This window comes from Castanea sativa, chromosome 3 (genome assembly GCF_040712315.1).
Source record: "Castanea sativa cultivar Marrone di Chiusa Pesio chromosome 3, ASM4071231v1".
In the NCBI taxonomy this organism is placed as follows: domain Eukaryota; kingdom Viridiplantae; phylum Streptophyta; class Magnoliopsida; order Fagales; family Fagaceae; genus Castanea; species Castanea sativa.
In genome coordinates, this window is record NC_134015.1 from 53,874,542 (window position 1) to 53,898,306 (window position 23,765).

General features: G+C 34.0%; 2 protein-coding genes across 9 annotated transcripts; both read right to left on the minus strand.

Moving 5' to 3' along the window:
* Positions 1–1,783: 1,783 nt before the first annotated feature.
* On the minus strand, positions 1,784–22,198 carry LOC142627096 (TMV resistance protein N-like). 8 transcript variants are annotated; one of them, XM_075800895.1, is made up of 15 exons: positions 21,716–22,191; positions 19,738–20,302; positions 19,019–19,530; positions 16,478–17,612; positions 15,998–16,270; positions 15,769–15,902; positions 14,299–14,312; positions 7,486–8,273; positions 6,217–7,373; positions 5,955–6,015; positions 4,838–5,108; positions 3,513–3,540; positions 3,054–3,418; positions 2,551–2,794; positions 1,784–2,340 (listed from the first exon to the last, which is right to left on the minus strand). In XM_075800895.1, the coding sequence occupies exons 1-9, from the start codon at positions 21,865–21,867 to the stop codon at positions 6,342–6,344; spliced, it is 4,605 nt and encodes a 1,534-aa protein (XP_075657010.1). In that variant the 5' UTR covers positions 21,868–22,191; the 3' UTR covers positions 1,784–2,340; positions 2,551–2,794; positions 3,054–3,418; positions 3,513–3,540; positions 4,838–5,108; positions 5,955–6,015; positions 6,217–6,341. The 8 variants fall into 8 exon arrangements, with proteins under 8 accessions (XP_075657010.1, XP_075657004.1, XP_075657003.1 ...); XM_075800889.1 differs by lacking the exons at positions 1,784–2,340; positions 2,551–2,794; positions 3,054–3,418; ... (3 more) ...; positions 6,217–7,373; positions 7,486–8,273 and adding exons at positions 9,250–11,121; positions 11,671–12,510; positions 12,594–12,721; positions 12,834–12,921; positions 13,002–13,123 and having other exon boundaries at positions 14,150–14,949; positions 15,102–15,902; positions 21,716–22,198; XM_075800888.1 differs by lacking the exons at positions 1,784–2,340; positions 2,551–2,794; positions 3,054–3,418; ... (3 more) ...; positions 6,217–7,373; positions 7,486–8,273 and adding exons at positions 9,250–11,121; positions 11,671–12,510; positions 12,594–12,721; positions 12,834–13,123 and having other exon boundaries at positions 14,150–14,949; positions 15,102–15,902; positions 21,716–22,198.
* On the minus strand, positions 1,905–4,328 carry LOC142629166 (ribonuclease 3-like). The gene is made up of 2 exons (XM_075803144.1): positions 4,231–4,328; positions 1,905–2,310 (listed from the first exon to the last, which is right to left on the minus strand). Exons 1-2 carry the CDS (start codon positions 4,326–4,328, stop codon positions 1,905–1,907), a joined length of 504 nt encoding a protein of 167 aa, XP_075659259.1.
* Positions 22,199–23,765: the final 1,567 nt, after the last annotated feature.

Below are 23,765 nucleotides of genomic sequence, written 5' to 3' on the forward strand. Positions count from 1 at the left end.
TCTACTTAAACATAGAGGTGTAGAGGTATTTTGAAATTAAAAAAAAAAAAATTCGGTCCAAACAGAAGAAAGCCTTTAAATAGTATTATAGATATACACATAATTTCATTAGAAATTAAGAAAGTTGCTACCCCAGTACGCAGCTTGACTCAAGTACAATGTTCTTTTTACTTCTTATTTAACATGAAAACTTCCTATAAAGTAACGTGAATCTGCAACCAACCTCTGTTTCACGATGTGATAGTAATTTGCTTCTGTTTTCTTTGGGTTGGTAAGTACTAAGTAGTCATTGTATCAATATTATAATTGCAAGTTCGGTGCATAATATATTTTATGAGACACTTATCAAGGAAAAAATAATGGTACTAGATAACTTATTTCCTAAACTTCACTAGCATGATTTTTAGTAGACCAATAATGATTATGTAGCAGTAGAAAAGGATCCCCTCCAAAAAAAAACAAAAAAAAAGTCATTGAAGACCAAATCAATACATTGATTTCAAGATAAAATTTATGGGATTAATTATTAAAGAAAATTGTTGGATTGAGAAAAAAAAATCAATATACAATTTTTTTTTTTTTTTTTTACTATTGTATGTAATATTGTAATCCCATTATAAATATAGATTCTATTGTAATGTGTTATCAATAAAAATGTATGAGCAAATATAGCTCTTTGACTCTTGTCCCATAAATATAGGCCATAAGGCCAAACCATGTAAGCTCTCACGTTTTCTTTCTTTTTTCTTTTTTTTTTTAATCACAAAAATTTGTACTTCTAACTAATCTTTGTTGAATAAATGGCCTTAAAATTTTTGTTAGGAGGGGCAGAAGAAAATTTGGAGACTGCAAATTGTACGTAATTGGTCTCAACCTATCCAAAAAATATGTTGGACAGTGCCTCTCTTTTTTTTTTTTTTTTTTTTTAATTTTAATTTTTAGCTCTACTTAGGTGTTTCGTTTCACCTCCTTCACCAGTCCATTGCAATAATATTAATGCATTTATTCTCTTTCTCAAGAACTAGATTTTAGACTTGTGTGGAACTCATATACTAGGAGTGTAAATTGATTCTTTAACAAGTCCATGCCTAGCTATTACAAAGCCTAAAAGTAAATGTAATATCCACACGAACCTTTGGAGCTCTATATGTACTATGCAAAGAAAATACAATGGATTCTTTAATAAGCCTATGCCTAGCTATTACAAAGCCCAAAAGGAACCCAATTAAGAATGTTTGACTCCATTCTCCTACAAATGAAAACTCATATAAACTTAACCTTCCATAATTTTGTCCAAAGAGAGAAAAATTATTCAAACTGAGAGAAGCATATAATGTAGATAGCTTCAAGTGGTGGTCTCGCAGTAGCGTCTTTGTCTTCTTTGAGTGGAGCGGTGGGCTTGTGATGTTCCAAGACAATGGCTTTTTAACTGAATTTGTTATTTTTATTTTCATTAAGAAAAAACTGAGTTATTTATTTATTTTATATATCTTTTAACTGATTTAACTGAAGATTAAAGTGAAGATATAGAATATAGATCATAGGTATCTTCAAATTTTAGGAAAAAAAAAAAACTTTATTTCCTAGAAAATGAATGGGATTTTTTTTTTTCTTCTTTTGTTTATTGATCGTTGAAAGACTTTAGCAGCTATATTAAGTCCAAAGCGCATTACATTCAATTGATAATGTCCTCTAGGAGTGTATAAATTCCTAGTTGGAATTCTCTGAATACGACTTACACCAATTTGTACAGAGAAAAGATGACTTATTGCGCAAACTAGAATTATGCATAAGCTTGCCAACAGTTTTTTATAGAGAAGGTGACAAATTATAGTAATTTGTTCCAAGACTAAACATAAACAGATTATAACTAGTAAATGATGATAAGAGAAATATTCCTCTAGTTAGTCCTCAACCACAATCTTTAGAACTTTGGAAACTGGACATTTGAAGCACATCTTCCTTTTGGAGGCACTGGATACGCAATGAATTTTGCCCCAGAAGTAGATTTGGTAAAGTTGGCTATTACCATCTGAATCTTTATTGCATCCTATCCTAGGAGTGTGCCCAATGCCCTTTATTATTGCTTTTACAATGTTGTCTAAGCTGTAAAATTCATCATCTGGTTCAATTATTGCAATCCTGAGTATTTGTAGGAGGTTTACTTTCTTCTTTAGATTGAGAGCTGCTTCAAAGTATTCATGCTGGTCAAGTTGAGATTCTGACTCTGAGCATGCCCCATGTTTTTCCCATTCATGTGACCAGAACCTAAAGCCATTGCTACTTGGGCAGCTAAGTGACTGGCCAATCCTTTTGCAGATTGGTCATGAGGTCTGAGAGCTACAGAAACCATCATATACATGAATCACATATAAGAAATAAGTTAATAATGGCGGTGTGTAAATTTGTGAGACCTCTAAAGCTTATGTGGCATAATTTTAGAAGTCAACAAAAAGTTAGATGCTTCAGTTTAATTATAGATAATGAGAACAAACTAAGATTTTTGAATGGCTTGAATTTCAAAAAAATGTACAAAATGATTTCTTTTACCTCCACATTTCTTTTAACTTTGATAAGTAGTCTTCAGAGAATGCATACAAACTACAAAAGTGAGCTGAATCTTCACAAGTTTTCTTGTGCTCAACATCTTGCTTAGGAGCTTTCTCACAGTTTCCTTGTTCATTGTTCTCACTTTTCAATCAGATCTCTCCATCCAACATCTTACCCATACTTTTCAAAAGGAAGCTGCAGTAGCACTTGAGCGTTGTTGATAAACAACAGTACTAACATTCAACTGTTTATGCAGAAAAGCATACATTTTATGAGACACTTATCAAGGAAAAAATAATGGTGCTAGATAACTTGTTTCATAAAATAAACTTCACCAACATGATTTTTAGTAGTCCAATAATGATTATGTAGATTTCCATTCCTAAATTGCTAATAGAAATTGCACGTATAGGCAACATTCAATGTCTCAAAGCAGGGGAAAAATAGAGAGCGAGGGAGAGAGAGAGAGAGTTAAAAAACAAAAGAATGGCCCTAATGCTCACCCATAGCAGAAGAAAAGGAAAGAGTACAACTAGACCAAAGATACAAATAGTGCTAGGTCTAAGTTTGTATTCAATTGCTCCAAAAGTGTTTTCCACTATCTTTAAGGGTCCGGTAGCGCACCACCTGATGTAATATTTTTTCACCATAGATACCTTGGGGTTGAGGCAAAGGGACTCATTACAAAGCATTAGCAATATGGAAACATCTTGACAAAGTGTGGAAAACAACATTTGCTAGAGGACAGGAAATACTGACCTCGATTTTCAAATAATGCATAAAGCTATTAATAAATTTGAGCAGGCTAATGCATAGGAGTGATAATCTAGACATCGCAATTCTTCGCACGTTTAAGGGCACGAACTCCCTGAAAAGTTATATTGTAATTGAATTATAAGATCATGAAAAGGCATCTAATATGCAAGGAGGAGAGAATATATGAAAGGTATTTTTTTTCATACTTGATGCATTTGCCACATCCCCACAAAGCTGATAGTCGATGTGTTTACAATGACACAGAGTGAAAAAATCTGTCAGGTTTTGCAAGATAAAACCATAGAAAATGGACATTGTACATGAATATGAAGCAAAACATATCTATGAAATTCATAATCATGCTATAGGATAGTATAGACAGGCTGGACGCAAAGAGTCAAACCAAGGAGAACATTTACCCAAACGTATAGAAGATAAAAAAAAACAAACTACAGATATCTATTCAACACAATTAATAAAAAAGTGAAAAACAAGAAGCATCCCTCTTATAAATCACAACATGGAAAAAGATCATCAGTGATTAGATTCCTCGTTGTAAACTCTCTTCTCACCGAAAGACTATCATTTAATACTTTCCGGAGGAAAATAAGCACTTTGAGAAAGGATTTAAATTTCCATACATTGGCCCACATTTAAGAACTCTATCTCAAAGTTCTGCTCCATCCATATAAGCATTCACTATAGAGAAGCCAGTAGGCTTGGTTGACAGTAAAGAGACTTGACTGATTCATGGGGCATAACCTGTTTAACTGCACTTTCCAACCTAGGAGTAAGCTCCTTTCAAATAATAGAGTTAGCTACATGAGATGCATATCAATTCCTCACTAATGCATAATTTCATTGTGCGGTAGCTTGGTCCAAAAAATCAAAAGCCTTGTAATATGTGGATAATTTCTCCCATACACAGTGGATCTTACATTAAGCCAAAAGTCATGATCATTAGGAATTGAGTTCCCATTTCCTACCAGCCATTCAGCTTCAGTGGGAACAGATAATCCCATTGCTTTTTTATTTTTTAGATAAATATACAATATCGATAAAAATTAACATGAAAACATGCTAGAAAGTAGTGTGAATCTGTACCCAACCTCTGTTTCAAGATGTGATAATAATTTGTTTCTGATTTCCATGGGTTGGTAAGTAGTCATTGTATCAATATTATAATTGCAAGCTCGATGCATAACACATATATACATTTTTTAAAAGCCTTTTTTTGTCTTTTGAGCATTGGGATGGGTATTAGCAGTTCTCTTATAATCAATCCTTGTTTCTCTAAGTTGTGAAGAGAGTTTATGGCCATGTATTTTGTGGCTTGAGAAGTTAAGTCACATATAGTGCCAACCTGAATCACAGCTAAAATTCATAACAAAAATCTGGCAATGGGTAAACTGGAACTTTTGCATTGGATTATAGAAGGTATACTTCTTTTTCTCATCAAATATGCTATTTATGCAGATAGTTGAATTGAGGCAAGTTCTTAAATGGACAAATATCTATGGAAATCATTTACCTGAGGACAAGCATGCCAAGAGACAGTTCTTTGAGTACCTGAAGGAGACAATGTGTCTCATCCTGTGTTGCTTCACTTAAGAGCTATTTGTAATGTTGGTTAAACCGAGTCAGGTCTAGGTGACTTCATCAATGTGCAGAGAAGGAGCTTCAAGTTTACCTCAGTCTGGTCAAGGATTTTTTTTAAGGTTCCACAAAAAATTTGCTAGACTGCCCGTGTCTTCAGTTCACATTATGCCATGAAGATTGAGATGCTTATATCTCATAACCATCTGCAGAATTCAGAATTGAGTTAACGTAGTAAAGGCTGTTTTCCATTTTCCAACTATCCTTTCTACTAGCATAAGACTGACTTGAAATTGGAGCTCCGTTAATGCTTGTCTAGTATTCTAATGGCAATAGTGTAACAAGGAACTACTTTGAAAATTTTAGTTTGACCTTTAGAGAATTGGGTATAAAATGTGGACAGAGGATCCTAAAGAATAGAAAGATCATTTTAAATGCAAAAACTTAAGGAATAAAAGAGTTTTAACATCCACTACAGTTGTTATGCAAACAATAATGAAATCGTGGCCTTGCAATCCTCACTATATCAAATATTCCTAATTAATAGAGAATGAACAAAAAATAGTAAAGACCTATGCTTTTAGATTATTTCTTTGAAAATCAGCTCTTCAACTAGTCAAATACAAACTATATTCTTCCAGAGATCCAACCAAAGACATTAAAATGCACAGCCATTTTAATTTTTGGCTAGCATGTCTTAAATGACCAGCTAACCTAGTAAATTATTATAGACCATTTAGTTGTGATACAAATCATTTACAATTTATCTCAAACATCTTGTACACAGCCTACCAAATTCAATGTAGCTTCCAAAATTCAAAGTGATGCACATTTTCTACAAAAGTCAAGATTCAATGCGATTGGTGTACATAATTTTTTAAATTAAGAAACCAGTTAATTCCAAACGAATAAATAAAACTAGGAAACAATTGCAAGATCTTTCCTCACCAGGCTAAGGTCACATGGTAAGCTAAGTAGAAATTATGCATCTCAATGTTACAAATTAGGTAAAAAACACAAAATTATACATGTGAAAACAAGACTGAGCTCACATCCAAGGCAGAAGGTAATCTGGGGCCTACCAGTGACTTCAATTGCAACCATCCCAGTCAACTGCATTAACCAAAAAAATAAGATCAATTAACAGAAATGAAATAATTATATTATAAATAATAATTTTTAAGTTCAAAAACTTATTCAGTTCCCAATTTTTTTTTTACAGAAACACAATAAATACTTATAAGTTGATCTGATATCCATTGCCATTGGGTAAAAGATGCAAATGAAACAGTGCTACTAAAAAGGGAAACATACCTTGGCGTCAAATGTACACCAAGGTCTTGGGCCATTGAAGTTGAAAACAAACAAAACCTACCAAGGCCTAGAGAACAGAACGAAATGTTCAAGGCTGGTGGGCAGTAAGGTCTAAGGGCCTCAGTTCAAGAAAAATCTCTAGGGCAGCAAAAGCAAAATATCTTAAAAAGCTTGGTGGTGGCCCCAATTAGCCAACTCATGCACGACATAGATATTTCATCATGGACCAGAGGAGACTGATATTCTTCTTTATCATCAGATCCAAAAAATGGCAACTCACGCAAGTAATCAACAACATCATCATCATCATGTCCAGCTCTTAGAAGGGGCAAGTTAGGTATTACAGATTCTTGAGGACAGGTGCATTCTACATGGATCCCCCACCTTTTTATAAAAGGATATTGAATGCTATATGTAACATGATTCTGGTCAGTTGGATTTGATTTATTCAAATACTGCTGTAGAAGCCGTTGAGGTGGAGAATGTAAGTACAGAAGATTATATTCATTATGTAATCGACTGAAATTATCAAATTCATGTTTTTCACAACCATTGATGGAAATGTAAAAAATGCCAAATTCATGAGAATATCCTTGTGCCTCATGCGGTCCACAAACAACACAGACAGCCAATTTTGGAAATTTGCGACCAACACAGAAAAATATGGAATTTTCAACACTTTGATGATTAAACCATTTTGGCATCTCGGTTCCCCATGCATAAATAATACGTTCAACGTCCTGATCTTCATATTCAACGCCCTCAGTTTCAGATGGGAAATGATTGGAGAACTGCTGATCCATTGATATGTCCCCATCTTCAGATTCAGCACCCTCAGTTTCAGATAAGAAGTAATTGGTGAACTGCCAATCCATTGATATGTCCCCATCTTCAGATTCAGCACCCTCAGTTTCAGATGGGAAGTAATTGGTCAACTGTGGATGCAATGATATGTCCCCATCTTTAGATTCAGCACTCACAGTTTCAGATGGGCAGTAATTGGATAACTGCCGATTCATTGATACGGGATCTTCAGATTCAGCACCCTCCGTTTCAGAAGGGAAGCAATTGGATAACTGTAGATCCATTAATTTGTTGCTTCTTGCACTACCACATACACATAATCTATTTGGTAAAATCCCAATAATTTCTATTACCTGCATGCAATTAGAAAATTCAAGATATTTTTCATTTAGCAAATCTCGTAAAGTATTTTGAGAAAGTAACAAAAATTGCTTCTTTATGTATATCTTAAAGAAAGAGAGAGACCTGACTCAATAGCCCGCTTGGTGATAGGGTATCCAACAACATGCTATTCCTTGCAAAAACTAGGCTTATCGATTGTGGAAGTCCTTGAATTTCACGAAGAAGCTTGCACTTCGAAATATGAAGTGATTCTAATCTGGGAAATCTGCTAATGCTTTCAGGGATGGTAACAATATTAGTTCCAGATAGATTTATATCTTGTAATGCGGGGAAGTAATCAGGCTTCATCAAAAGATCTAATTCAATTATGTTTTCATAGTTCTCGAAACTCAGGTGTGTCATGTTCACAAACCCATATCCGGAAGAGCTATCAAAAGAATCGCATGTCGTTCTCAATTTGGCAGTAGTAGTTGTCAAATCCCGAAGCTGTTGCAATTTATAAATGCTATCCGGAAGATCCCGAAGGTTTTTGCATTCACAAAGGTTTAATGCCTCAAGCTTAGTGAGATGCTCGATTGATGAAGGCACCTCTCTAATACCACTCCCATGTAAATACAATTTCTTTAAACATTCCATTTCTTGATGAAAATTAGGGAGCTTCTTAAGCCTTGAGCAGCCAATAAGATCAAAAACGACGAGAGATTTCAACCTGAGTTGGCTTGGAAGAAATTGAAGTTTTGTGCAATGACGGAGACGCCATCTTTTAAGCTTTTCAAGAGATCCAAAGCATTCATCAATCTCAACTAAATTTTTACAAAAAGTGAGGTCCAAATTCTCTAAATTTGGGGCCCATAATTTAGGTAATTTCGTAATATTTTTACAATCAAAGAGATCGACGCCCTTCAAATTTTCTAACCAGCACACCTGTAGCGAAAAATAATAATTCAAAATTCACGACAAAATTTGAAATAAAATTTGACAAATGATACAACCACAAACTATTTTACAATATTTTAACAAATTGTTGATGTGACCAACTTCTTATTGGTTTTCATCTAGCCCCACTATTAATATCACTTTATCATTTACCAATAATTTATCACTGCATTAGCAATTTGTAAAAAAAATTTGTAAAAAAATTTGTATCTCTAGTATTATTTAAAATTTTAACAAAAATCTCAATTTAAAAATATACATAATCATACCTGCTTGATTAGCTTTGGAAATCTAATGCTGCTATGTGGCAGCTCAATAGCAACAAGTTGTTCAGGAAAATATTCTGATGGCCAGTGAAAAGGATAATGGGGCCACTTAAGAAGTACTAAATTGCTGGGAAGAAATTCAAGTGGTTTACAAATATGTACATTCTCAACTATTAGAAATTTGAGAGTTTCCATCCTTCTGAAAGCTTGAGTGTGTAGTTGCACCTCTACTGGTTGAGGCGAATGCAACATTATGCCTCGAATTTTTTTTGATCCCTAATTGGAGAAGCATCAAGTCAACTATAGGAAGTAATATAATTTTCCAAATGTATAATGATTTTGAAATTTTAAGCAAAAAAAATATTGATGAACTAATATTTTATAAAATGTTAGAAAGAAAAAAATTAAAGAAAAAATAAAATACTTCTACCGAGTGAAAAAGAAAAAAAATAAAGAGCAAAATAATTGAAAAAAAAGAACTTATACCTTATTTCCAGTTAGTACTTTGAGCGAATCCTTGTAACAATATAACCTGCTACGTTCTCCAAGGAAAGTGTTTCCACCATGTGTAGAAGTCACATTATTATTTATGATAATTGTTTTCTACTCAATTATCTCAACTAGATATCACTTTCTAGTGATTACTAAATGAACATGCATTTATTCCCTTAAAACGAAGAAAATGTACAAACAAATAGTTCATTTATAATCGTTCCTTCCAATAAAGTTAAAGCATCTTTTTAACAGCTCACTATTAGTGACAATGCCTTTGTTGCCTCTTATTGATGCAAAACCTGAAGATAGTGCTCAAATTAGTCCAAGGAACAAGAAACTCGAGACCAATATTGAGTTAACTAAGCAGCAGAGATTATGAGTGTCTAGTTAGACTTGTAATTGAGAACAGAAGGGAGAACCACTAAGAAAAGCAGCAGAACAATAAGAGGAAATGCTATTCTAGCACATGCTTGCCTTTCTCTTTAAGCATGGAGAGGTTTTGCTTATTTCTTTTTCTACTGTGAGCCGTTAAATGAAGGATGAGACCCCAATTGTCAGACAATGAGGCCAAGCCGTGCCTTGTAGTTTGCTTAAACTCTTCCTCATCATGCTGATGTACAAGACGGAGTCCACACTTCACCACTGTCAAGTCTGGGCAATCGGTAACAATTGAAGCCTCAATGTGATTACATTGATTCAACCAATCTGGAAATGAGCTACGTGGTATATAGGATAGCCACATGAATCCACCTAGATGTAACAACGTGACATCGTCTATAGCAATACAATAGGCACGGAGAGGTTCCAAAGAACCAACATTGCTTTCCAAATGACAATAAAGATGATGAGCATTTTCTGAATTAAGAATGTCTAGGATGGCAGTAGGATCCTTGATGTTGACTGAGAAAGAAACACATAGAGCGAGTCCCCTCCAAGTAGTATCATCATATAAATTTGGATGGAGATGGATTGTCACTGGTGGCTCACCACTACGATGGTTCAACCACTCAAGAATTTCACTTGGAGGAAAACAAGAATTATATACCAAACTTCGATCAAATTCCTGTAAAATAGGAACACGATGTTCAATGAGAGAGAATTTTTCGACAATTCAAAATTTTTAATCAGTAAAAGAGGGGGTGATTCAACTATGGCTCTCCTTATAAGGGGGATCAGACAATGCCACTGATGACTGAACTAGAAGGGAGCTTGATAGTAATTTGAAAGGAAATACACACAGCTTCATTCTTTGGCTTATCATTTGGAGAATCACTAGCTACTGAAATTTCCGAATCCAGATTATCACTTGTGATAGTTGGATGCTCATGGACTGAAAATGAAGCACATAAAACTAGTCCTATCCAAGTACTAGCATTACTGAAATTTGAAGGTAGCTGGATAGACAGAGAAGGGCCTGTACTTTGATGCCAAAACCATTCCGGAATTTCACTTTGGGGAAAACATTTATTCATAGAGAATGTTTGATTTGAGGATGCTTTTGAGGATGATTTTAATGGTCAATGTTCCGCTGAATCTTCACGAATGATGTCCCAATTGTCATAAAGTGAAGCCCTCAAGTGGAATCAAATTTGCCAAAACTCTTGTTAATCTTGTAGGTACACAAGACGAAGTCCACACTTCTGTACAATCCAACCTGGACAGTCGCTTCCAATTGAGACCTCTATGTGGTTGCATTGATTTATCTTTTCTGAAAGCCACCAATATGGTATATAGGATAGCCAAATGAATCCATGTAGATGTAACCACTTGAGTTCTTCTTTAAAGGTGCTATATACATGGAGAGGTTTCAAACCACCTATATCCATAAAAACAGACAACTAAGGTGGTGGGGAATTTCAATTTCCAGATTGTCAAGAAACTCAGTTGGATACTCTTGGACTGAAAATGCAGCACATATAGCAAATCCCAGCCAATTAAAATCATTATGCAAATTTGAAGGTAACTAGATTGTCATTGAGGATCCAGAAGCGTAATGGCTGAAAAACTCTGGAATCTTAGTTGGAGGGAAACAACGATCATATGGATAGTGTAAATGAAATTCCTGTAAAATAGATATATTGATAACTATTCAGTAACACAAACAATGTTGGGAAAATTTCAACAAAATATAAATTTGATAATTATAGACTTATAGTAGTCAATATTTGATAAGCGTTTATCATTTGATGGGATAAATATAAGAGGTTTTATAAAGAACTTTTATAAAATTTAAACTCAATTAAAAAATAAATTTTAGAATAATGACGGGGAAAATATGAACTTCCAAAATGCAAAACCTTTTGTACAAAAATTTGGATTTTCAAAAATTTATGGGATTATATCAGAATTATTATAAAAAAGCTCTTCACAAGTGCAACATGTGTTTTCAAAAGTTAGATGTTTGAAGTTCATTATTTTTTATTTGATCTTATTAGTTGAAGTTTTTTAAACTTATTATAATGTATAAGAGTATTTTGGATCATTTAAGAAACAGACACCAAAAAAGTTGTGCTCTCTTTAACAATGGTATAGAAGGTTATAGATGGTGTAAAGTGTAAATGAAAGTCTTGTAAATTAGACATATAAGGTCATGAGAGAAACAGAGAGGTACCTCAGAGTGTTCTCGACGATGACAATAATGGATTGGCCCCCTGGCATCAATGAATTTTTTATAGCAAGTTGCACAAACTTTTTCCTGATAATGTGGCACTCTCAATGTCCCATTAGATCTGCCAGTTCCACTGGTTTCTCCCTCATCTTCTTCATCATCTTCATCATCATCATGGCTCTGCTGCTTTATTTTTTCCTGAAGCCCTCTCAATATCCCATTAGATCCACCAGTTCCACTGGTTTCCCCCTCAACATTATCATCATCATGGATCTGCTTCTTTGTTCTAGATTGATGAGTAGTAAATTGATGGATGAGATCGGAATTATCAGAAAACATGGTTGTGCATTGGACTAATGTTTGCACCAACCCTCCCTCATTTTGCTGGTACACAAGACCGTAACCACAGTTCTACACCATCAAGTCTTGGCTATCACTACCAAATAAAGCAGTTAAGAGATTGCAACAATTCAACTTATCTAAAAATCGAGCATGAGGTACATGCATGATCCAAATGAATTTACGTTGCTTTAACCAAATGAATTTGTTGTGTTCAGACTCAGTGATGTAATGGTTATTTGACACCGTCCAGCTGCCCATGTCACTTCTCAAAGAACAAGAAAAGCCATGAGAAATTTCTGTAGCCAAATTGTCAAGAATGAGAGTTGGATGCTTGTGCACTGTGAATGTAGCAAATAGAGCAATTCCTATCCAGTTAGAATTAGAATAAAGATTTGGAGGTAGCTGGATTCTCAATAAAGAACCACTTTGATGGCAAGACCACTCCGGAATTTCACATTTAGGAAAACAATCATTATAAATATAGCGTTGACTAGAGTAGCCCTGTAAAATAGAAAATGTGGAGCTTCATGAGAGAGTGAAAGAGAGACAGTGAGAGTGTGAGTGTGAGTGTGAAAGAGAGAGACCTGAAAGTAGCTTTGAAACCAATGCTCAAGGCCTCTATTGATACAATTATTGAGCTCATTCTCATCCAATACGCTTAACTGGATAGACCCGAAGTTTGAATCGCTTGTAGCACCGTCGATACCTGAGTCTATTCCAAGTAAAGCACAAATTCTCCTTGTTCTCATCAAATATGCTGTTTATGCAGAAAGTTGAATTGAGGCAAGTTCTTAAATGGACAAATGACTATGGATATTATTTACCTAAGGACAAGCATGCCAAGAGGCAATTCTTTGAGTACTTGAAAGGTTTGTCATTTCCTCCAACTTGTAGGAAACAATGTGTCTCATCCTGTATTTGTAATGCAGGGTTAAGCCGAGTCTGGGTCTAAGTGGCTTCATCAATGTGCAGAGAAGGAGCTTCAAGTTTACCTTAGTGTAGAGGGCTCATCAAAGGATTTTTTTTAAAGGTTCCACACAAAATTTGCAAGATTGCCCTTGTCTTCAGTTCACAACATGCCATGAAGTTTGAGATGCTTATAGCTCATAACCTTCTGCAGAATTCAGAACTGGGTCAACATATTAAATGCTGATTTTCATTTTCCAACTATCTTTTCTACTTGCATAAGACTGACTTGAAATTGAAGCTTACCCATTAATGCTTGTCTTGTATTCTAAATTTCTAATGGCAGTCGGGTGACTCAAATTACTTTGAAAATTAAGTTTGACCTTTGGAGGATTGGCTATAAAATGTGGATAGAGGATCCTAAAGAATAGAAAGATCATTTTAAATGCAAAAACTTCAAGGAATAAGAGTTATAACAGCCGCTACAGTTGCTATGCCAACAATAATGAAATCGTGGCCCTGCGATCCTCACTATATCAAATATTCCTAATTAATAGAGAGAGAACAAAAAATATTAAAGACCTATGCTTTTAGATTATATCTTTGAAAATCAGCTCTTCAACCTGTTAAATATGATCTAAATTCTTCCAGAGACCCAACCAAAGACATTAAAATGCACAGCCTTTCTAATTTTAGGTTAGCATGTCTTAAATGACTAGCTAACCTAGTAAATTATTATAGACCATTCAGGTGTGATGCTGTAATGCAAATCATTTATGATTTATCTCAAACAGTCTTGTACACAGCCAACAAATTTGATGTAGCTTCTAAAATTCAAAATGATACACATTTTCTACAAAAGTCAAGATTCTAAGCTATTGGTGTACATACTTTTTTAAATCAAGAAACCAATTAAGTCCAAAGGAATGAATAAAACTAGGAAACAATTGCAAGATCTTTCTTCACCAGGGTAAGCTAAGCAGAAATTATGCATCTCAATTTGAAAAATCAGATCAAAAAAACACAAAATCATACTAGACAGAGCTCGCATCCTAGGCAAAAGGAAAAAAATAAGACCAATTAACCAAATTACAATTTTTAAGTTCAGAAACTTATTCAGTTCCTTTTCTTTTTTTTATACAGAAACACAATAAATACTTAAAGTTGATATGATATCCATTGCCATTGTGTAACAGATGCAAATGAAACAGGGCTACAAAAAAGGGAAACATACCTTGGCATTAAATGCAAAAGAAACCGGACCGAAACGACAGAGGAGAAACAGTGTCAATGTGATTTTTTGATTGAGGCATATTTCTTCAGAGTTCATCAACCTGTCCTCTGTTTCTTTGAAGTTGGCAAGTACTCAACAACATCATCTACTTGGACCCCCCAACCTTTTTATAGAATACCAAATAGGTGCATTAGAGAATCCCCATAATCATCAGGATAATCTTCATGAGGAGTACAGGTGCATTCTACGTGGACACCCCACCTTTTTATAGAATAAAAGGTTTTAAATCTAATTGAAACCTCAACAAGATTCTGGTAAGTTGGATTTGATTCATTCAAAAGTCTCTGTAGAGACTGTTGAGTTCGAGAAAATAAAAATAGAGTATTTTTAGATCTATGAGGCCATGAGTAATACTTGTTTTCACGATTTTTATAACCATTGATGGAAATGTCAACAATGCCAGAAAAGCGCTCTTCGCCATCAACGCCTTCTCGTGCAACAATACAGACAACCAATTTTGGAAATTTGCGACCAACAAAGAAAAATATGGAATTATCAACACTTTGATGATTGAACCATTTCGGCATCTCAGTTCCCCAACAAGAAATACTACGACTAATGTCCCCAGTTTCAGATGGGAAATGATTGGAGAACTGCGGATCCATTGATATGTCCCCATCTTCAGATTCAGCACCCTCAGTTTCAGATGGGAAGTAATTGGTCAACTGTGGATCCATTAATTTGTTGCTTCTTGCCCTACCACATACTCTACTTGGTAAAATCCCAATAATTTCTATTACCTACATGCAATTAAAAAATTTAAGATATTTTTCACTTAGCAAATCTCTTAAAGTATTTAGAGAAACTAACATAAATTGTTTCTTTATATATATATATATATATATATATATATATATATATATATATATATATCTTAAAGAAAGAGAGAAACCTGATTCAATAGCCCGCTTGGTGATTGGGTATCCAACAACATGCAATTCTTTGCATAAACCCTCCTTATCGATTGTGGAAGTCCTTGAATTTCACGAAGAAGCTTGCAATCCCTAATATCAAGTTCTTCTAATCTGGGAAATTTGCTAATAATTTCAGGGATGGTAACAATATTGGTTCTAGATAGATCTATCCTTTCCAATGCGGGGAAGTAATCAGGCTTCATCAAAAGATCTAATTCAATCATGCCTTCCTTGTCCGATAATTCCAGGTCTGTCAGGTTCACAAACCCATATCCGGAAGAGCCATTAAAAGGATTCCACGTCGGTCTCAATTTGGCAGTAGGAGTCCACAAGTACAAAAGCTGTTGCAATTTATAAATGCTATCTGGAAGATCCCGAAGGTTTTTGCAATCATAAAGATTTAAATCCTCAAGCTTAGTGAGATGCTCGATTGATGAAGGCACCTCTCTAATGCCACTATTCTCTAAATCTAAAGTTTCTAAACAATCCATTTCTGGATGAAAATCAGGCAACTTCTCAAGTCTTGAGCACCCCGAAAGATAAAAAGAAACGAGAGATTTCAGCCTGAGCTGGCTTGGAAGAATTTGAAGATTTCGGCAATCAATGAGATTCCAAAATTCAAGCTTTTCATGAGATCCAAAGTACTCATCAATCTCAACTAAATTTTGACAAGAAGAGAGGTCCAAATCCTCTAAATTTGGGGCCCATAATTTAGGTAATTTTGTAATAAATTCACAACCACTGAGATTGATAGCTATCAAATTCACTAACCGACGCTCCTGTATGAAAAAAAAAAAATCAAAAGTTAACTACAACAAATTTTGAAATAAAAAATTTAACAAAAATCCCAATTTAAAAATATACATAATCATACCTGCTTGATTAGCTTTGGCAATCTAATGCGACTATGTGGCATCTCAAGAGCAACAAGTTGTTCAGGAAAATATTTGGATGGCCAGTGAAAAGGATAATAGGGCCACTTAAGAAGTATTAACTTGTTGGGAAGAAATTCAAGTGGTTTACAAATATGTACATTCTCAACTATTAGAAATTTGAGATTTTCCATTCTTCTGAAAGCTTCAGTGTGTAGTTGCACCTTTATTGATTGAGGTGAATGCAACATTATGCCTCGAATTTTTTTTGATCCCTAATTGGAGAAGCATCAAGTCATCTATAGAAAGTAATATAATTTTCCAAATGTATAATGATTTTGAAATTTTAAGCAAAAAAAAAATACTGATGAACTAATATTTTATTTTAGAAAGAGAAAAAATTTAAGAAAAAATACAATACTTCTACCTAGTGAAAAATAAAAAAATAAAGAGAAAAATAATTGAAGAAAAAGAACTTATACCTTATTTCCAGTTAGTACTTCAAGCGAATCCTTATAACAACATAACCTACTACGTTTTTCGAGGATGTCTGGTGCTTGTTGTCGAACAACTTCCTTGCCCATTTGTTGTATCAAGTTATGCATTGACAATGTACCACATCGATCAACAGTTATGAGACACTTATTGATAAGTCTCGGAATACCAGAACCTGGATATAATTCACAAGCATCTAATATCTTTACAACGTAATCTTTGTCCCGTCCTTTGAAGAAACATGCAATATCGAGAAAAATATCTTTCTCAGTGTCTTGCAATTCATTATAACTTACTTGAAGTATATTTTGAATGCGCTTAATGGGAATTTTCTTATACTTCTCTAATGCACTTTCCCATTCATCTTTAGCTCTTCCACATAAATCACGAGCTATTATTTCTAGAGCAAGTGGAAGGCCATTGGCAAAATCTATGAATTTAGTTGCAAGTTTAGAATAATCTTCATCATGAGGATTGTTTCTAGGAAAGGCATGCTCTTTAAAGAGTTGAAGAGCTTCGTGTTTGTTTAATTGCTCAACCTCAAATTCCTTGACCTTGTAAGTTGTACAAACATTTTCTTTAAGGACAATTAACAAGTGTCTATCTCGTAATGTTATAATGGCTCTACTTCCAGGAGCAAACCAATTACATTTTCCAAGCAAATTTTTTATTGGTGTCGAATCATCGACATCATCAAGAATTAAAAGAACCTTTTTACAGCAAAGTGTCTCCTCTATCAAAGTGATTCCTTTAGAACTGTTGCCCACTTTCCATTTTCCATCCCTTGAGATGTCATTAAGAAGTTGCTTTTTTTGTTTGATTATGCCAGCATTTGTCCCTAAATTTTCTCTAACATTCTCTACAAAGCTGCTTCCATCAAAATGTTTAGCAATTTTATTATAAACAGCTTTTGCAATTGTAGTCTTTCCTACTCCAGGAAGGCCATACATCCCTACCATGCAAACTTCATCTAACCAATATCTAAAAGTGACTCTATGGCCTCGAGAATTTATTCCAACTGGGTATTCAGCAACATATAACGGCATCCAATTTAATTTAGCATTTGATATTTCTTCAACAATGTTTTGGATGAATTGAGATTCAGATTTATATGTAGCGTTGCTGACAATCACATAGCATAAGAAAACATATAATTAGATAGATTAGCGGATGAACTACGAATTCAAGATATCTAGTAGTGAGTTATAGCACATAACTGTCTTTGATATTAATATCATATTAGAAATATAAAAATACATGGGAGAAACTCTTAATTGGACCTTGTTAGACTATTTAACTTTGTACTAGATCAGTGGCGGCTTAAGGAATTTTTTTTAAATTGGTCATTAAAAATTTAAATTAAAAAAAAGTTAATAAAAATAAAACTTGAATATACGTATTGACATCACAAAAAAGAAAAGGCTCAAAGACATGAAGTTTTTTATTTTCCTTTCACAAGTTTTTATATTTTGAAATTGTTGTATGATAGTTATACTATCAATGCTAGCAACTATATCTTTTTCAATGTAAACAGCTAAGCAATCATTAAATTATTGATCTCCTATTCAATTACCCATATATTGCGTATTGACATGACAAAAAAAAAAAAAAAAAAACTCAAATACCTGAAGTTTTTCAATTTCATTTCACAAGTTTTTATATTTTGAAATTGTTGTATTATAACTTTATTATCAATGCTAGCAGCTACATCTTTTTCAATGTACACTGTCAAACAATCATTAAACTATTGATCTCCAATTCAATTACCCATATATTGCCTAAATAAGTAACAATATAAATAAAATGCATTATCTTTTTGGAAAAATGTCACATAAATCCAACAAATTCAGCTAAAGACTAAAAAAAACACTAACGGACTAGCTAATGAAAAATGTGAATTTTAAAAAAATTTAATAATGATTTTAAAATATATTCTTTGTCAACACAATTTAAAAAATTACATTAAATTAATTTGGGCTTTTAGACTAATTTTTTTGTTTGGGCAATTTTTGAAAAGTGCTCCGTTCACATCATTTTCGCAACACTTTCACAACAAAGCCTATAAGTGGTAAATTTATACTGGTTCTAATTTGAACCACCAATAATAGCCCGCAACTTAGGATTTTTTATGAAAGTGTTGCAAAAATGTAATGAACATAGCATTTCACGCAATTTTTTTGTTCAACATTCAAGGAACTAAAATTTTGGAGAGGTTGAATTCTATTTTTAATGGGCTCAAATTTTTATTTAGAGTGTTCAATTTTTTTTTTTAAGAGTGGTCAAGATTTTTTTTTAGGTGGTCAATGACCCATGGTAATTTAAAATTCAAATTTTCTTTAAGGTATATAAAGTAAATTTTCAAGGTTAGGGTGGTCATGTGACAACCCTAATTAACACTTGACACCGCCCTTGTACTAGATGATATGATCAAAATAGAATACTTTTGCATACAGTGGTTATGACAAACCAGATTAGTAGCATAAAACTAGTAAACTCATGACTCATGATGTTAACAATTAGATACATACCCTTTCTTATAATGCCATCCAGATGCCTTAGCTGCTTTTTCAAGAGCATCCCTCCACCTCTGCACCTTGTCCTTGTTATTCTTGAACTTCTTTTCATGATTAGCCAGTGCAATTCCAAAGTTTCCATTTTGATTTCGTATTTCTGAAGGATCAACATTGTAAAAAATTGGACGAATTTGAACCTCCTGGTCCTTTTCTCTACACTTAATAATCTCAGCAAGTTCATCCAAGCACCATTTGGACTCTGCGTAGTTTTCAGAGAAGACAATAACCAAAATCGATGATTTTTTTATGGCTTGGATAAGTTTTTCCGAAATTTCTTCTCCCCTCGGAAGATCAATATCATCGATAAAGGTGTTAATGCCTTTGTTGCACAAAGCCTTATATAAGTGGCTGGTAAAACCTTCGCGGGTATCTTCACCTCTAAAGCTCAAGAAGACAGCATACTCCCATCGGCGAGTGGAAGAAGAAAAGCTGGCTCCTTCATTGTTCAGGGAAGCCATTGATGGGATCTATAAATGGAAGATTAAAAAAAGAGTGAATTGAATCAGAGAAAGAAATAGGAATCAGATTAGTGCAACAGGATATGTGTTTGGAATGCAATTAAAGAGAAGAAAGTATTAGAGTGGGGTGTAGGTATAGGAAAACGAAAAATGCATATCTTTTTAAATAAAATAAAATAAAACAGTTGTAGAGTAAGAACACTAGTGTAAACACACCTGTACAATTATTCTTCGTTCCATATTTACCCTAGTATTTGCAGAGAATGACAAGGCAGGAAATGTGTAGGTAGGAATTGTGTTCATAATGTTCTGAACACTAATAGCATTTTCTGCATCAGTTTCACCACAGTCATTTTGAGCATCTGGAATTGTGACTTGTAAACTTGTGGTTGTTTGTTGGATTTCCTCGGTGCCAACTTCTGCACGCAGCTCCAACTTTATGTACAACTCAATAGCACTTACTTGGGCTATCCTCTCCATCTTGTCAAACATGATCTTCACATGTTCGTCTACTTCTAGCGTCATATACTTGTAATTAATCTGATGCTTGAGGACTTCATGTGGAGAACGAAAAGTTATTTGTATGTCGTGCAAAGCAGGGCTCACACACAGTTTTTTCATAACTATCATCTTTAAATCATTAAGGGTCTTCAACTTATGATCAATTTGAGCATAATAGCACTTTATACCCGGCCCTTCAAATGGCAATCCCTTGTTCGCATTGGCATTGTTAAGCAGACCACCGTAGTATAGGTTTATATCTATTACAGTCATTGTGAACCTATTAGAGTCAATTGTAATATGTTAGTTACAAAACATTTTATCTAGTCAAAGTAGAAAACATTTTATTTAGTCAAAGTACAAATTCCAATTCATTGAAAGGACATATCTTTCATTACATTCTTACGTTAGACAAAAAATGTCTTCAAATTAGTCCTGATAAAAAAACCTAGCTATATAACCGTTTCATACCCAATACAAAAAAGCCCAAATCCTTCTTGGGACTACCTATTTCATACCCAATATATATATAAAAAAAAAAAAAAAAAGGAGCCAAAATCCTTCTAAGGTCATGATGAAAACACACTCTTGATAAGAGCCTAACATTACTAAAGATGCTGAATAAATTTTGCTAACAAAAACCATGCAAATAAATACTCAAAATTTACACTAACAAAACAAAGTTGTATATATTCACAATATCATCGTATCTTAACTAAATTATGTTAAGTATCTACCAAATAAATAAACAAAGTAAAACCCACACCCCAACAATAAATAATACCTAACTATAATGGCAATAAAACCTATACCTGAAATGTAAATTTGTTAAGAGGGAGGGGCAGTGACAGAGAGAGGCCATGTGGTGTGAGATAAAGACAATGTGGTGTGAGACGTGTAGGCGTTATGGATGAGTGAGCAGTGAGGCATTGGGTTTGTTCTAGGTTTGAGTGTTTCAGTTTTCTGCTGAGTGTGCTACGTGTTTCAGTTTTATGCTGACATAAACCGATCGAGTCTTGTAGACTCGAGTTTACTTTTTATAAACTTGAGTTTGTAAGACTCGAGATCCATGAGGCAAAAACACCTCCACATCAGCAAGTGGAACTCGAGTATTTGAGACTCGAGTTTCATATGAAACTCGAGCTATAAATACTCGAGATGTTACTTTACTGAATCATTTTTAACGTATGCTAACTAACAACATACAATTCCGAAATTATGCTAGCCTGTAAATTACACCCACATGTGTACATTAGTGAGTGCATAATAGAAAAAGTGGTGAAATTTACCCAATATTGCTCAAAACTCACTCGCATCAGGCTATGTATTATTGTGTAAATATGCAAGCTAGCTACAATGACCATGTAAATATACACCATTACCTTTTTTGTAGCTTTGTATTTTAATTTTTTATAATATTTTCTCTCCCCTCCCTCGTCATATTATCTCTCTTCCTCTAACTCTATTCTCTAACTATCTCCTTTTGAATTCCAGCATCTCTACAAATTTATCAAAATCATCCTAAATTTAGATCTAAACTCATTAAACCCATATACAAAAATTTATATCCCAAACTCATCAAACATATATGAATCATTATGCCCATTATACAAAAAAAATAAATAAAAAATCATCAAACCCATATTGCACAAAAGAAGAAGAAGAAGAAGAGGTAGAAGAGAAGAAGAAGCACCAGCAGCAGCAGCGGCGAAGAAGAAGAAGAAGAAGAAGCCGTAGAGGTGAAGAAGAAGAACCAGTAGCGACAGCTGGGCGGCGAAGAAAAAGCAGAGCAGCGGCAGCGGTGGCTGTGAAGAAGAAGCAGAGCAGCAGCAGCGGTGGCAACATGGCTGAGAGAGGGGTGAGAGGCGACAGATTTGATTTGTGGCCCACCTCAAAAAAAAAAAAGTTTGTGTCTGTGTGAGTACTACCACGTAAGTTTGTGTCTCCAATGCGCAATGATTTTTCCACAATACATGCCTGAAACTTTACATGCCTTCTCTTTTTGACTGAAAATTATGAACACAGAGTGAACGCATTCAAACGTACGTCAGAAACTTTACCGTTCTTTCCACAATACACGCCTTCTCTTGTTGACTCATTGAAAAAGTGAGAGTGAACACATTGAAAAAGAAGAGTAGTGGGTTGTCTGTGTGAGTACGACCGTCTACCATCCCATATGTGTAAGTTTAACTCGCATTTTTCAGGAAGGTACTATACAGTTGTCTCCTCCTGACTTTCCTCTAATTTTCTGACAACGCGCAATGAATTTTCCACCACACGTTTAAATTATTGGCTTAATTAAAAAAAATAGTTTATTTTGTTTATTTTTTAATTATTAAAGGGAGAGATAAATTTAAGATCCATTTGGTTGGGCAAATAGAAAAGTGAGAGGATATAACATATGAATGACCACTTCATTTTAAAAAAAAAACACAAGAAATTCAAGAATCCAAAATTGTTTATAAAATAAAAACTAATGAAAAAAAAATCCAAAACAAATAACGCGTAAGAGACCCAAAAAAAAAAAAAAGGAAAAGAAAAAGAAACGAATTGCTCTTGCACCTAAGAAAACAAAACAAACCTGTCACTAAGAAGTAAGAATTAAGGGAAGCAAATGACGCAAAAAAAAAAAAAAAAAAACACACAACAACAACGTTGGTAAGGGGGCATTTTAGTCCAAAGTTTTGGACCACATTTTCACTCCTATTTTCTCCCCATTTTTGGGAGATTGAGTTTTGGTGGGTTTGAAGATAAAACACCTGAACCAAACAACCCTCTCACTTATTTTCTTTCCTATGTTCCACTCTCTTTTTTTTTTCATCTTCCCTCAAATCCACCCAACCAAACATAAGTACATAAACAAGGGAATTAAAAAAAATGTCCGAAGTTCTTATAAACCCAATTAGTTTGTTAGTTGTTTCAAGGGAATTAAGATCTCGTAATTGATAAATGGACTATTTCAAGGGAGTCTAAACCTTCAAAGTAAATACTCATTCAATAATAAATAATTTTTTAGCTTTCTTTATTTAGTTATTAATCAACATTAAGTTATGTAAATAGAAAGTTTTACAAGATAAAACTAACTTTTAAATTTAAAAGAAATCTAATCTTTATCATTATCTTTACAAGATAATGATATGATTTATCCTATCAATATCTAATGAAAGGTGTTACGTCACAATATTTTTACATCATTCTCACAATAAATCATAAATGGTTAGTTGTTATTGGTTCAAATTTGAATCTAACACTAAGATTACTTTTTTATCCTAATAATAACAATCTACCACTTAAGATTTGACATATCATTTCTCTTATCTAATTATTGAACTCCTAAAAAGATGTTAAGAACAGTGTTAAAGTTTCTCTTTTCAAGCCTCATGGCTGCTTAGGTGGCTGTTTTTGGATTGTGATGTGGGCCAATTGGTTGGACTTGAGGATTTCATGGTGGTGACTCAAACACACGAGAAATTATTTGGTCCACCGGGAGGATTGTTGAAATTGTCTCCCAACCAATTAAATAATGTTATTTATGTAAATGTGTGAGTCAGATTCTTAATTATCACAAGAATTAAAAATAAAAAACCACCAGGTGATGTCACATTTGTATAAATAACAACTTTTTATTGGTTAGAAGGACCTAGAGGACCTCATTAGCAATCCTTTCACGGTAGATCTAATAATTTCTCCAAGGACACCATGGATATTTAGGATGTGGGTTTGACGTGGTGGTGCCCCATAGA

Coding starts and splice junctions, on each gene's coding strand:
- LOC142627096 (XM_075800895.1), bottom strand. CDS start 21,867: ATGTTGCCACCGCTGCTGCTGCTCTGCTTCTTCTTCACAGCCACCGCT. Junction 20,303..21,715: donor CTTCGCCGCTGCTGCTGCTG/GTGCTTCTTCTT, acceptor TGACTCTAATAG/GTTCACAATGACTGTAATAG. Junction 16,271..16,477: donor AAGTACTAACTGGAAATAAG/GTATAAGTTCTT, acceptor TTCTCCAATTAG/GGATCAAAAAAAATTCGAGG.
- LOC142629166 (XM_075803144.1), bottom strand. CDS start 4,328: ATGGGATTATCTGTTCCCACTGAAGCTGAATGGCTGGTAGGAAATGGG. Junction 2,311..4,230: donor CTTAATGTAAGATCCACTGT/GTATGGGAGAAA, acceptor AATCTGCAAAAG/GATTGGCCAGTCACTTAGCT.